Source organism: Mus caroli, unplaced genomic scaffold (genome assembly GCF_978045245.1).
Source record: "Mus caroli unplaced genomic scaffold, Mus_caroli_1 scaffold_1, whole genome shotgun sequence".
Classification (NCBI taxonomy): domain Eukaryota; kingdom Metazoa; phylum Chordata; class Mammalia; order Rodentia; family Muridae; genus Mus; species Mus caroli.
The window spans coordinates 162,030,423-162,045,403 of record NW_028227256.1 but is presented as its reverse complement, the minus strand read 5'-3'; the positions used below and the strand labels follow the sequence as shown (position 1 = coordinate 162,045,403).

General features: G+C 38.7%; 1 protein-coding gene across 6 annotated transcripts in view; it reads right to left on the bottom strand.

Moving 5' to 3' along the window:
- Positions 1–14,981, bottom strand: part of Nme7 (NME/NM23 family member 7) — a 134,414-nt gene that overhangs the window by 82,875 nt on the left and 36,558 nt on the right. For all 6 annotated transcript variants that reach the window (XM_029483015.2, XM_021157201.3, XM_021157206.3 and 3 more), the window contains 3 exons: positions 9,501–9,551; positions 7,362–7,569; positions 4,917–5,022 (listed from right to left, as the gene is read on the bottom strand). In XM_029483015.2, the coding sequence (XP_029338875.1) occupies positions 4,917–5,022; positions 7,362–7,569; positions 9,501–9,551 (365 nt within the window). The remainder of the gene's footprint in view (positions 1–4,916; positions 5,023–7,361; positions 7,570–9,500; positions 9,552–14,981) is intronic.

Genomic DNA, 14,981 nt, shown 5'->3' with positions numbered 1-14,981 from the left:
CAAGCTCCCTCCAACTGAGCAAACAACTTACTTATCAAACACTGTATACACAAAAGACAGAGCTGTGATCCAATCCACTGTGTGACAGAGTGAACTCTGCACAGGCTCCATCTCTGAGAGAGAAGAACCCATCCAAGGCAGTATTTTCCAATGGCCACCCCGCAGGCCCAGTCTAAGAGGACCGCATCAAGGCTGCACTCTTCCTTACAGGTTATCTGGCAGGAAACCTCCTGCAGCCAGAGCTTGGGGATCAGGTACCAGGGAATTCCGGAGGAAGTCAGCATGTCACCTATTCCTTTTCAGTCCTTCTCTAACGAGTAACTCACCTTTAAACCTTAAGTCTCTGCCTAGAGTAACCATGGGTAAAATCAAACATAGCAGCATATGGATTATTACAGAAAGAGATAACTGTAAAAAAAATAATGCTACAAGAATTTGACATAAGACTTCAACCTTCAAATTTCATTATTGCCACAGTGAATTGGACTGATCATAAATTTCAAAATGATCACAAAGTCTCTGTGTAATTCAAGCTTAGCGATAAGAGAAAAAAGGTTTTAAAACTGTAAAATGTTCATGTTGGCACCTGAGAAGAGTTTATAATTTTTTTCTTAATTTTATATCTTAATGTTTTTAAGCTTGAAAAGTAGATTATTTAAATGTATATAAGTAAAATATTATATATGTGTGTAATAAAACTGAACATTTTGACATCATTAATTTATGTATTTTTATTAGATATCATTTATATTTATCTATGTGACAAGTCACATAGCTAATATTTATTCTAAAGCTAATATTTATTCTAATCTTGCTTTATTTTATTTAACCTCACATTTTTTTCTTTATAAAAAATTAAAACAGGAGATGAGGATTTAGTTCAAAGTGCCTGCCTTGCAAGTGGAAGGCCCTATGTGGACCTCAGAATTAAATCACATAAATATTTAACTGAATAAAACATTTAAGATGCTGATGCTTAGCAATTTACGTATTTGTTTCCTCTCATTCAAACAGGTGTTATGTTTGTACATGTATAGCATATGTAAAAATCTATAAAAATAGGAGTTTATATAGAATTCATACATACATACTGTGGTGGTTTGAAATTGCTTGGCCCATGGGAAGAAGCACTATTAGGAGGTGTGGCCTTGTTGGAGGAAGTATGTCACTGTGTAGGTGGGTTTTGAGAGTTCCAAGGGCTCAAGCTCCACCCACTGTGAAAGAGAGTCTTCTGACTGCTTGCAGAAGACATAGTCTCCTTTTGGACGCCTTCAGATCAAGCTGTAGAACTCTCGGCTCCTCCAGTACCATGTCTGCCTGCATACTGCCATTCTTCTTGCTATGATAATAGACTAAATCTCTGAAACTGTAAGCCAGCCTCAATTAAATGTTTGCCTTTGTAAGAGTTGCTTTGGTCATGGTATCTCTTCACAGGAATAAAACCATGATTAAGATACATACCTACCACTCCCAGGTTAAAAAAAAATAATTATGTACATGTACTTGCATACATATGTACATCATAGATATACATAAAAACAGCCTTGGGGATATATGTGTTATATTACATATATGTTTGTATGCATATATACCTATACATATACCCCTGGGCAAGAAAAATAAGTATAACATTAACCAGCAGTTTACAGGGAACACAGGAATATAGTAATAATTTGATATGAAAATTTAGACTATATTTCATTATTAACACAAAGGTTGTTTGCCATCTACATTGCTATCATTTCCTATGAAAATTTACCAACCATGTACTGAGAAAATGTAAATTAGAAATGTTTAATATCCTTAGTCATCAGGGAAATGCAAATCAAAATGACCCTGAGAGTCCACCCTACACCAATCAGAACAACTAAGATCAAAAACTCAAGTGGCAGCACATGCTAGTTAGGATGTAGAGGTAGAGGAACACTCCTCCACTGCTGGTGGGATTGCAAACTGATATAACTACTCTGGAAATCAATCTGGAGGTTCCTCAAAAAATTGAAAATAATTCTACCTGAAGACTCAGCTATACCACTACTGGGCATATACCCAAAAGATGTTCCAATGTATAACAAGGACACCTGGCCCATTATGTTCATAGCAGTCTTATTTATAATAGCCAGAAGCTGGAAACAACCCAGATGTCCCTCCACAGAAGAATGTATACAGAAATTTTGGTACATTTATACAATGGAGTACTACTCAGCTATTAAACACAATGACTTCATGAAATTTGTAAGGCAAATGAGTAAAACTAGAAAATATCATCCTGAGTGAGGTAACCCAGACCCAAAAGGACATGCATGGTATGTACTCACTGATAAGTGGATATTAGCCAAAAATACAGAATACCCAGCATACAACTCACAGACCCAAATAAGCTAAACAAACAGGAGTGCCCAAGTGAGGATGCTTCAATCACACTTAGAAGGGGGAACAAAATAATCACAGAAGGCAGAGGGAGCAAGGGACCTGGGTGGGAGAGGGGAGGGTGAGAGAAAAAGGGGACCAGGATCAGGTATGGGGGTTGGTGAAGAGAAGAGAAGCCCAGAGGGCCAGGAGAATGAATAGAAATACATAACTTCTAGGGGTAGGATGTGGGGGGTCGGGGGAGGCACCCTGTAGAAAGTCCCAGAGACCTGGGAGATGAGAGAATCTCAGGACTCAATTAGGGTGACCTCAGTCAAAATGCCCAACAGCTGGGAGAGGGAACTCAAAGAGTCCACTTCCAGTAGATAGAGTCCCAAGTGTGGGTTACCAAACCACTGTCAAAATTTCTGACCCAGAATTGTTCCCATCTAAAAGAACTGCAGGGCTAAAAATGGAGAAGAGACTGAAGGAAAGGCTGTCCAGTGACTGGTCCTACCTGGGATCCATCTCATGGAAGGGGTGGGGTGAGGGCGGGAACACCAAGGCCTGACACTATTTCTGATGCTATGATGTGTTTACAGATAAGAGCCTGGCATGGTGTCTTCTGAGAGGCTCTACCAGCAGCTGACTGAGACAGATGCAGATACTTACAGCCAACCATTGGACTGAAGTTGGGGACCCCTGTGAGGAATTAGGGGAAGTAGCTGAAGGGAAGGATGACCCCCAAAGGAAGACCAGCAGTCTCAACAAACCTGGACCCCTGGGAGATCCTAGAGACTGAGCCACCAACCAAGCAGCACACATGGGTTGGTTCCAGGCCCCAGCACACATATAGCCAAGGACTGCCTAATCTGGCCTCAGTGGGAGAAAAGGTGCCTAATCCTCCAGAAACTTGAGGCTAAGGGAAGGGGAACACCTGGTGTGTGTGTGTGTGTGTGTGTGTGTGTGCATCCTCTCCGAGACAGGGAGGAGGAGGAATGGGATGAGGAACTGTGGGGGAGGGGGAGCTGGGGGAAATGGCTGGAATGTAAATAAATAAAAATTAATTAAAAAGAAAGAAAAGAATGGGCTTCTAAGATATAACAACAAAACATCACAAAGTAATAGGATAAAACAAAACCCATCTCATCAAAGTTGGACAAGGCAAACCAACAGAAGAAGAGCACAAAAGAAGGAGAAACTTATTTTTAATTAAAAAAAAAACAGAAATAACCCAAATATCATACATATGATTGTTATGAAATATTCAATTAATCATTAAAATACTCATGAACCCTCAAAGTAGGTCAGAAATGCTCACAAAAATTAAATGACAGCAACAGAATATAGATACACATCTCAGCTACACTGCACTCATCTGTATCATATATGCATACACACACACACACACACACAAATGCAGAAGGAAACATACCAAACTATTAACAATAGCAATTCTGATAGAAAGCAGCTTTTATTTTTTGCAACAAGGTCTTCCTATATATATCGTCCAGTCTGGCCTCAAACTCACTATGTAGCTCAGGATGGCTTAAAAAGCACCATTGTCCTGTCTCAGACTTCTAGATGCTAAGATTCTAAGTGTGTACCACTGTGCCCGGTTTAGGTAAACTTTTATTGCCTCATGTACAAATATGTATTACAATTTTCAAGTTTTTCTACTATATGTATGCTTAGAACACATTAAAAACTCCACCCTAATGTGTATGCTACTCAGTATATTCCATTTTCCAAGGAATATTTTTTTAATTATTCGTATTTTTCCAAAACAACTTGGAGTATCAGATGGAGATGCACACAACTGACTCAAACAAATAGATGGAAAAAGAGATAAAAGCAAGGGGTGAACTTTTACTGACCCAGTGTATACGTGTGCATATCCACATACGCCTATGAATGTGGATACAGATAGAGAGAGGTAGGTAGATATATAGACAGATATTCATGTCCATCAAAGAACTGTTTCAGATACAGAGGACTAGAGGCAGTATCTCCAATTCTCTCAGTAAAGATACGCTCTAGATGTAATAAACATATATGCTTTTTCCCTCAGGTCAGAGGAGGGCATCAGATCCCCTGGGACTGGAGTTGTGGCTAGTTGTGAGCCACTGTGTGGGTGCTGGGAACCAAACCCAGGTCCTCTGCAAAAAACAATAATGACACTTAACTGGTGAGTTATATCTCCAGCCGTACACACAGTGCTTTAAGTAAAGCACTGGGGATGCTGCCTAAGAGAAGAGAGTGAACCTCAGTTATGTGGTTGGAAAGACAGAAGATTCAAAGCACAGAAGCAAGATCTGTTTATAGCAAGAAGAACATGCCTGTGAGCAGGAGCCCAAGGTACAGATACCAAACACACAGATACCAAAATAAAGACAGACATCTAGACAGATTTCCCTTAAATATAGCCTTGAGTCATGTGCCGTCAAAGAAAAAAAAACCTGAAATATTAAAGTATACTTTGACTTGATCATGTAAAACACAGTAAGAAGACAAACATTAGCAAAATAAGCTATTCCATTATAAAACATCTACAACACGGCACTTACCTTCACTGATAGCATGAGGCTTAATGATGCAACAGGTGCAATTGGTAAATTTAGCAGTGTTCGCTGGCCCACAGCCTCCACTTGAAGGAAAAAACAATTCCATTTCCTAAAGATGGGGAAGATGAGGAAAAGAACTTGACACAGATGATCTCTTACCTGAAACTTGTAGACTATTTCTGGAGATACACAATTACACTTAAAAGTTTCATGACAGAAAGTCTTTGCTTCAAGTTTTCTAAATGTGAATTTACAAAGACTGAGTAACTTAGCTCCACTTCAGCATTACGAATAAAATAAAATTAAAACAAGGATATCCTTACAAGAACATTGATGCTTAGGAGTCTTATCTAATCATAACTTACAATTGTTCTATTATACACCAAAATGAGCAATATATTATGGCATGACTCACACAGTGGTTATTTGCTTTGCCCATGGCTCATTATACCAACAAGTCAGCAATCTGAATGAACCACAAAGACGTTCACATTACTCAGTTCTTCTAATGACTTAAATGCTGCCCTAAGCTTTTAGCATTATTCTTTCCACGGTGTTCTCCGCTAAACCCTCAGTTCCATGCTCCGGAAAACCCTCTGTTCCATGCTCCAGCATCTGCCAGTGAGAACAGGACTCTCAGAATATGCTCATCTCCACAGAGCTTTCCTGATGCCCCCATCAGCACCACGTATCCCTCACAGCTGGGACTATTCAAGGACTTGTCATCTACCACGTTATAAATTCGAAGAAAGAACCAACCTGCAGAGCTTACTAGCTTCCAAACACCGAGAACAAAACCTGCCTCTGAGGATGTATTTTCTTTTCACTGAATTTATACTTGAAAGATCAAACCTGCCATTCCAGAGGCAGAAGAGGCAAGAGGCTAGTACAAGTGCCCTTGGCCGAAAGAACAAGTTCCCAGGCAACTATGGTTACATAGTGAGACCTTGATTCAAATTTACAAGTAAAAAAAAAAAAATCAAAAGATAACAGATATATTAATATGCTATCCTAACACATTTTATATTTTGTTAGAATACATTGATTATAGAGGACAACAGACTTCATGGAGACATTTTCATAGAAGTCCACATGCACTGTGACTTTACCAATCCCACATTACTCTTACTTTTCCCTCTGTCCTTCCCCATCCTCTTCTTTAATGGCCTCCCTTCTACTTTTATGCATAAATATTTTTAAAAACATAAGCAAGCAGGAGGAGGAGAATTTACTTCAAATACTGTATATATTTGAGTCAGTCAGCAGAATACTTAAAATTAATGATTATTATTGACTATTAACCTACTGTCACTATAAATTAATTTCTATAATTTTATATAAATAGATTCATACAATATATGCTATTTTTCTAGCTTCTTTCACTCAACAAAAGTATTCTGAGATTTCCTTCCTGTGATACATTCTTTTTTTTTTTTTTTTTTTTTATTTAATATGAGTACACTGTAGCTGTCTTCAGACACTCCAGAAGAGGGCATCAGTTTTCTTTACGGATGGTTGTGAGCCACCATGGGGCTGCTGGGATTTGAACTCAGGGCCTTTGGAAGAGCAGTCTGCGCTCTTAACCGCAGAGCCATCTCACCAGCCCTCTGTGGTACATTCTTTTCCCTTTTTTCTTTTTTACAAGTCAGGGTCCATGGATGGCTACATGGTGGCTTGTTCATTCGTCCATCTGCTGGGTGCCTATGATATTGCTAACATGAACTATTACAAACAAGCTATTACAAATACTCACATCCAGGCTTCTCACAGAAGAATTCTTAATTTTTTGTTAAGACCTACATTTCTTTCTTTCTTTTTGTTTGAAATTTTTATTACATGTCTGTATGTCTATGTGTATTGCCGTGTGTATGTGCATGAGCTAGAGAACAATTTATGGGAATAAATTTCTCTCCTTCCATCATATGGGTCCCAGGTAACACAGCAGAACTTCTGGCTTTGCTACAAGTGCCTGAGCTACCTTGCCGGCCCAAGACCTTGGGTTCTTGCTTCTTCACGTATGCTGCATATTCTAGGTCTGGTCACCTACTTAGCTTACATCACCGCCTGAACTGGATTACAAACAGATACTCAAATGAAACCTCACTTTGGAATATCTACTATAGATCCATAAACTAGTATTCTTAGCTAAATTAAGTCACAAACACGAGCCTCAGCAATTTAATCTTTTACAGAAAGATAGGTGGCAACAAATGTCAGATTTTGAGAAAACGGCACTTGACAACAGCAACCAACAGGACTAACTTTAAAAGGGGGTGTGGCTTTGAATCCCTATTTGATCCTAGAAAACCGTCACCAGGTGTTTCCCACTACTACATTAGCTGTTCAAAACCTCCCAAAGTCCTCAGCAGGAGAAACATTTTACTTTGACACACACAAAAAAAATTCCCAAACAAAACAGAAGGAAAATATTTCTCAAAACCAACTTACTCTGGCAGCAGATGCAAAAGTATCAGGGCCGTGAGCTGCATTTCTCACACCATCTGTCCCAAAGAGGGCTCGGATGCTTCCGGGGGCATCTGTCCGCGATAGCCCAGAGTTTGCGGGTCCAAGCAACCTTTTCCACTCACAGATCGCGTCATCTCTTAAGATCTCCATGGCAATAACAGGCCCACTTGTGATGAACTGGATCAGTTCGCTGGGAAGCAGGGGAAAGCCCGCGTTACTTCTCTACTACAATCTAGACACGTGCTAGACTACGAAGGTATGTTAGGACATCAGTAAGCTCGAGGACTGGCTTGTTGGGATCCGTTTCTGGGAAAGGGGAAGTGCCTTACAGAGACTGAGTTTGCTACAAAATCATTACAGAAGATATGACAAGGTCACTTCTGTTTGCAAGGGAAGGGGACACTTGTTGAATTTGGATGATTCTGCCAACGTGAAATGCATGTGGCTGATCTGATATTTCCCCACTACTCTAAGAAGGACAAAGGTGATTCCATTTTAGTTTCCTAACGGTTTACCACAGCAGTCAGGTAGAATGTTATAACAGCAGTGACAAGCACGGTATTTCATAACATTCTCAAGAAGGACTTATTTAATTCTGTAGTGTGTAACTACTGCAATGCAGAGAGTGACAACTCTAACTCAACGTGATAAAGAAAAAGAATGGCAACAGGCCTTCAAAAACAGGCCTTCATTACGAGGAAACCTGCCCTGGGTAATGATATCTAAGGGATGGACCAGACACACAGGGTTTTATTGAAGTTTATATCTGAGTCCCAGTTCCCTGGAAATGAAAACTGACACTTCATTTTCTTTTTCTATTTCTTCATGTGCACTCGATGCAATGACAAATTTAACTCGAAATAAGTGACGTCCTGCCTCTTACCTTCTAAAGGAGAGAGAGGACAGGGCCTTCTCAGAGAAAGGAAGACAGTGTACAGGCCTTTCCATGCCTACTGCCTTAGGGCTGCATGGAATACAAGCTTCTGAACCCTTCACTAATCTCTGCAGTTCACTTAGAAGAGCATTTCCAAGAACTAACATGTAGAAGGAAGTATCTACAGCCACGGTGCTAAGAGGACAAGACCTCCTCAAACTTCTGCTAGGCTTTAGCAGCCAAAACCAAAACCAAACAAAAAGAAGAAAAGAGAACGAAGGAAAGAAGAAAGGAAGAAAGGAAGGAAGGAAGGAAGGAAGGAAGGAAGGAAGGAAGGAAGGAGGGAATTTAATTATCAATATTATCCACATGTCAAAATCTAAGCCATAAAATAAGATCCAATCTCAAACAATCTAATCTAGTATCCAATTAACACAGAATTCTCTAATGTGGCATGTGACAACTAAGGGAATAAGGGAATGGTGGGCTACTGAGAAGATATTGATCATGACCGACTTCCAGTTTCTGTAGCTAGTCATTTGTTAAGTCTCAGTGCCACAGAACCAGCTAATTTATTCATTAAAACTTTCTGCATATGAATTATATAGACAATATTAAACTATGAGCTGTGATTTAGTATTATAAAGACATACAAAGAATCTAAAACAAAGAATAATTGCCAAACAAATGTATATGATAACGATAACAAAGTTTAGGAACATTTTATAATATATGGTAGTTCATAAGATATGATATACAATAATTTTATTATAAATATTCTTTTTTAAAAGTTATTCTTCTATGTATGATATCAAATAAAATGTCTACTGTAGCAGATTGGCTAATATTTCATTGTCTTTATTAGAATTTGTCATTCCTTTGTCCATGACAGTGAGTATGCACATTTCACTTTAATTACATCCAAATTCTTAGAATAGATTTCAGTTTCTAACATATATGATTAGTCATTGCCAATGAAACAAAACACATATCCTTATTTAGTTTTGTGACTATTGCTTTGTCCATACAAAAATAAAGGCCTTAAAAGCACAACAAAATGCCAACATAAAATATAATTACAAGCATGGTCTTTTAATTCAATGAGATATAAAAGAGATGTTTTTTAAAACAAATAGGTCACCCATTTGTTTCTGATTAAAGGTTCAAGTATTGAGTGGTGGATATAAAAAGTCTTATCTATTAAAAGTATAAAGAAAACACTTTTAGTCCCCAAGCTAAGTACCTACTTATAAAAAGGCCTTGAGTGATGGTCTACGTGAAAGTCCGCTGCTTCTTTCCTATAAGGTAATAAAAATACAAATAGTTAAAATTTATGAAAATATTTTAGCTCATATTCATAAAACACACACACACATGATCTATATATAAACTAATTAATGTTTTTTCCACTAAATAGCATATCCCAAGTAATGATCCTACATATGGAAAGATATAAAATTAAAGTAAGAGGATATTTTTACTTTTCTTATTACACTTCACCTGTCTTCCATTCTACTAGCATCTCATTGTATTGTTAATACAATGTTAGATATCAGATCAGAAAGAGTGTTTGTTACTTAAAGTCTAAACAAGCTACATAAAAAATGAACAGCTTCTAATTCAAAAATTAGAATTAATTTTAAGCTTTCAAATTTAGGCTCCAGCTTATTTTATTTTTGTCATTTGCTGGGATAAACCTCGGACCTCACCCATGCTAGGGGGGACTCTACTCTTGAGCGACCTCCCAAGCCCTCCAGTTTTTAACTTTAGTTGTTGCTTAGTTCTTAGCTAGATATCTTCAAGGAAAAGATCTACATATTTGTATTTTAATTGCTTCACAAATTATACATATTAAAATCTACATTTCCACTAAAAGTATCTATACAGACAATAAAAAGATACTATAATCTAAACTGGTAAGCTTAAAGATCTAATAAAAGCTTTCTTCTCCCCCACCAAAATCCTAACTGTGCAGCTTTCTTACTGGATTGAAAAGATTTTATATTATGTAACAAGTATATATAAACACCAACTAATCTTTTAAATGTTAATGTATTTTAAATGTAGAGGGTTTAGCCTGCACGGCTCTTTAGCACATGCATGCAGTACCTGCTGTCTCCAGAGGAGGGTGCCAGATCCCCTAGTTACAGATGGTTATCTACCACCTTGTGGGTACTGGGAACAGAACTGGGGTCCTCTGGAAGAACAACCAGTGCTTTTCTCTGCTAAACTATCTCTTCAGCCTTTCAACTATTTTTTAAAATTGCAAATAAACTAAGTGTTCACTAGCAAAAACCCCACAACCTTTTAGACTTGAAAAATAATTTTGTATACAATACTTTTAAGAGCTTATCCATGGCTAGGGAGGCCATAGACCATTGTGGGAAACCTACTGCTGTTCTTTACCTAAATTGACATGGTGTCAAACTGTCTTCTATGCAACTGTTTGTACCTAAGACAAATGCTGCTCTCAAAAACCTTACTCATACGCTTTGCCTGAGCATCGGCAGCAGACATCTTGGTTCCGGGACCCTGCCGGGTGTATTCTGCACAGGCCACAGACTTCCAGCCACCTTCCGGCCGGAGGAAAGGGGTCTGAGCGGAGAGGGAGCGCCTAGCCTGAGCATCGGCAGCAGACATCCTGGTTTGCCGAGTGTATTCTGCACAGGTGAGAGTACGGAATACAGAAGCTAAAAGCTTCTGGGACAGGGGGGAGCCACAGAGCTTCTAAGGCAGCCCCCATTTCGGGCCCCAGACAGCTGGCCACTTTTCTGGCCAGTGGTTAGGGATCCGACTGGCCCAGGAACGCTTTGCCTGTGCATCCGGACCCCGCCGAGTGTATTCTGAACAGGCCCCTGACATCCGGCCACCTTCCAGCCAGTGGAAAGGGGTCTGAGCGGAGAGAGAGCGCTTTGCCTGAGCATCAGCAACAGACATCTTGGTTCTGGGACCCCGCCCAGTGTATTCTGCACAGCCCCAGAGATTACCAGATGTCGAAAGGCAAACACAAGAATCCTACTAACAGAAATCAAGACCACTCACCATCATCAGAACGCAGCACTCCCACCCCACCTAGTCCTGGGCACACCAACACACTAGAAAACTAGACCCAGATTTAAAAGCATATCACATGATGATGGTAGAGGATATCAAGAAGGACTTTAATAACTCACTTAAAGAAATACAGGAGAACATTGCTAAAGAGTTACAAGTCCTTAAAGAAAAACAGGAAAACACAACCAAACAGGTAGAAGTCCTCAAAGAAAAACAGGAAAACAAATCCAAACAGGTGATGGAAATGAACAAAACTATATTAGACCTAAAAAGGGAAGTAGACACAATAAAGAAAATCCAAAGTGAGGCAACGCTGGAGATAGAAACCCTAGGAAAGAAATCTGGAACCATAGATTCGAGCATCAGCAACAGAATACAAGAGATGGAAGAGAGAATCTCAGGTGCAGAAGATTCCATAGAGAACTTCGGCACAACAATCAAAGAAAATACAAAACGCAAAAGGATCCTAACTCAAAACATCCAGGAAATCCAGGACACAATGAGAAGACCAAACCTACGGATATTAGGAGTTGATGAGATGGAAGATTTTCAACTTAAAGGGCCAGCAAATATCTTCAACAAAATAATAGAAGAAAACTTCCCAAAACTAAAGAAAGAGATGCCCATGAACATACAAGAAGCCTACAGAACTCCAAATAGACTGGACCAGAAAAGAAATTCCTCCCGACACATAATAATCAGAACAACAAATGCACTAAATAAAGATAGAATATTAAAAGAAGCAAGGGAGAAAGGTCAAGTAACATATAAAGGCAGGCCTATCAGAATTACACCAGACTTTTCACCAGAGACTATGAAAGCCAGAAGAGCCTGGACAGATGTTCTACAGACACTAAGAGAACACAAATGCCAGCCCAGGCTACTATACCCGGCCAAACTCTCAATTACCATAGATGGAGAAACCAAAGTATTCCACGACAAAACCAAATTCACACATTATCTTTCCACGAATCCTGCCCTTTAAAGGATAATAAAAGAAAAAAACCAATACAAGGAAGGAAATCATGCCCTAGAAAAAGCAAGAAAGTAATCCCTCAACAAACCAAAAAGAAGACAGCCACAAGAACAGAATGCCAACTCTAACAACAAAAATAAAAGGAAGCAACAATTACTTTTCCTTAATATCTCTTAATATATATGGACTCAATTCCCCAATAAAAAATATAGACTAACAGACTGGCTACACAAACAGAACCCAACATTTTGCTGCTTACAGGAAACCCATCTTAGGGGAAAAGACAGATACTACCTCAGAGTAAAAGGCTGGAAAACAATTTTCCAAGCAAATGGCCTGAAGAAAGAAGCTGGAGTAGCCATTCTAATATCGAATAAAATCAACTTCCAACCGAAAGTTATCAAAAAAGACAAGGAGGGACACTTCATACTCATCAAAGGTAAAATCCTCCAAGAGGAACTCTCAATTCTGAATATCTATGCTCCAAATGCAAGGGCAGTCACATTCATTAAAGACACGTTAGTAAAGCTCAAAGCACACATTGCACCTCACACAATAATAGTGGGCGACTTCAACATACCACTTTCATCAATGGACAGATCGTGGAAACAGAAACTAAACAGGGACACAGTGAAACTAACAGAAGTTATGAGACAAATGGACTTAACAGATATCTACAGAACATTTTATCCTAAAACAAAAGGATATACCTTTTTCTCAGCACCTCATGGGACCTTCTCCAAAATTGACCATATAATTGGTCACAAAACAGGCCTCAACAGATACAAAAATATTGAAATTGTCCCATGCATCCTATCAGACCACCATGGACTAAGAATGATCTTCAATAACAACATAAATAATGGAAAGCCAACATTCCCATGGAAACTGAACAACACTCTTCTCAATGATACCTTGGTCAAGGAAGGAATAAAGAAAGAAATTAAAGACTTTTTAGAATTTAATGAAAATGAAGCCACAACATACCCAAACTTATGGGACACAATAAAAGCATTTCTAAGAGGGAAACTCATAGCTCTGAGTGCCTACAAAAAGAAACTGGAGAAAGCACACACTAGCAGCTTGACAACACATCTAAAAGCTCTAGAAAAAAAAAATAAGAAAATTCACCCAAGAGGAGTAGACGGCAGGAAATAATCAAACTCAGGGGTGAAATCAACCAAGTGGAAACAAGAAGAACTATTCAAAGAATTAACCAAACTCGGAGTTGGTTCTTTGAGAAAATCAACAAGATAGATAAACCCTTAGCTAGACTCACTAGAGGGCACAGGGACAACATCCTAATTAACAAAATCAGAAATGAAAAGGGAGACATAACAACAGATCCTGAAGAAATCCAAAACACCATCAGATCCTTCTACAAAAGGCTATACTCAACAAAACTGGAAAACCTGGATGAAATGGACAAATTTCTAGACAGATACCAGGTACCAAAGTTAAATCAGGATCAAGTTAACGATCAAACAGTCCCATATCCCCTAAAGAAATAGAAGCAGTCATTAGTAGTCTCCCAGTCAAAAAAAGCCCAGAACCAGATGGGTTTAGTGCAGAGTTCTATCAGACCTTCAAAGAAGATCTAATTCCAGTTCTGCACAAACTATTCCACAAAATTGAAGTACAAGGAACTCTACCCAACTCATTCTATGAAGCCACAATTACTCTGATACCTAAACCACAGAAAGATCCAACAAAGATAGAGAACTTCAGACCAATTTCCCTTATGAATATAGATGCAAAAATCCTCAATAAAATTCTTGCTAACCGAATCCAAGAACACATTAAAGCAATCATCCATCCTGACCAAGTAGGTTTTATTCCAGGGATGCAGGGATGGTTTAATATAAAGAAATCCATCAACGTAATCCATTATATAAACAAACTCAAAGACAAAAACCACATGATCATCTCGTTAGATGCGGAAAAAGCATTCAACAAGATCCAACACCCATTCATGATAAAAGTCTTGGAAAGATGAGGAATCCAAGGCCCATACCTAACCATGATAAAAGCAATCTACAGCAAACCAGTAGCCAACATCAAAGTAAATGGTGAGAAGCTTGAAGCAATCCCTCTAAAATCAGGGACTAGACAAGGCTGTCCACTTTCTCCATACCTATTCAACATTGTACTTGAAGTCCTAGCCAGAGCAATTCGACAACAAAAGGAGATCAAGGGGATACAAATGGGAAAAGATGAAGTCAAAATATCACTTTTTGCAGATGATATGATAGTATATATAAGTGACCCTAAAAATTCCACCAGAGAACTCCTAAACCTGATAAACAGCTTCGGTGAAGTAGCTGGATATAAAATTAACTCAAACAAATCAATGGCCTTTCTCTACACAAAGAATAAACAGGCTGAGAAAGAAATTAGGGAAACAACACCCTTCTCAATAGTCACAAATAATATAAAATATCTTGGCGTGAATCTAACTAAGGAAGTGAAAGATCTGTATGATAAAAACTTCAAGTCTCTGAAGAAAGAAATTAAAGAAGATCTCAAAAGATGGAAAGATCTCCCATGCTCATGGATTGGCAGGATCAACATTGTAAAGATGGCTATCTTGCCAAAAGCAATCTACAGATTCAATGCAATCCCCATCAGAATTCCAACTCAATTCTTCAACGAATTAGAAAGAGCAATCTGCAAATTCATCTGGAATAACAAAAAACCT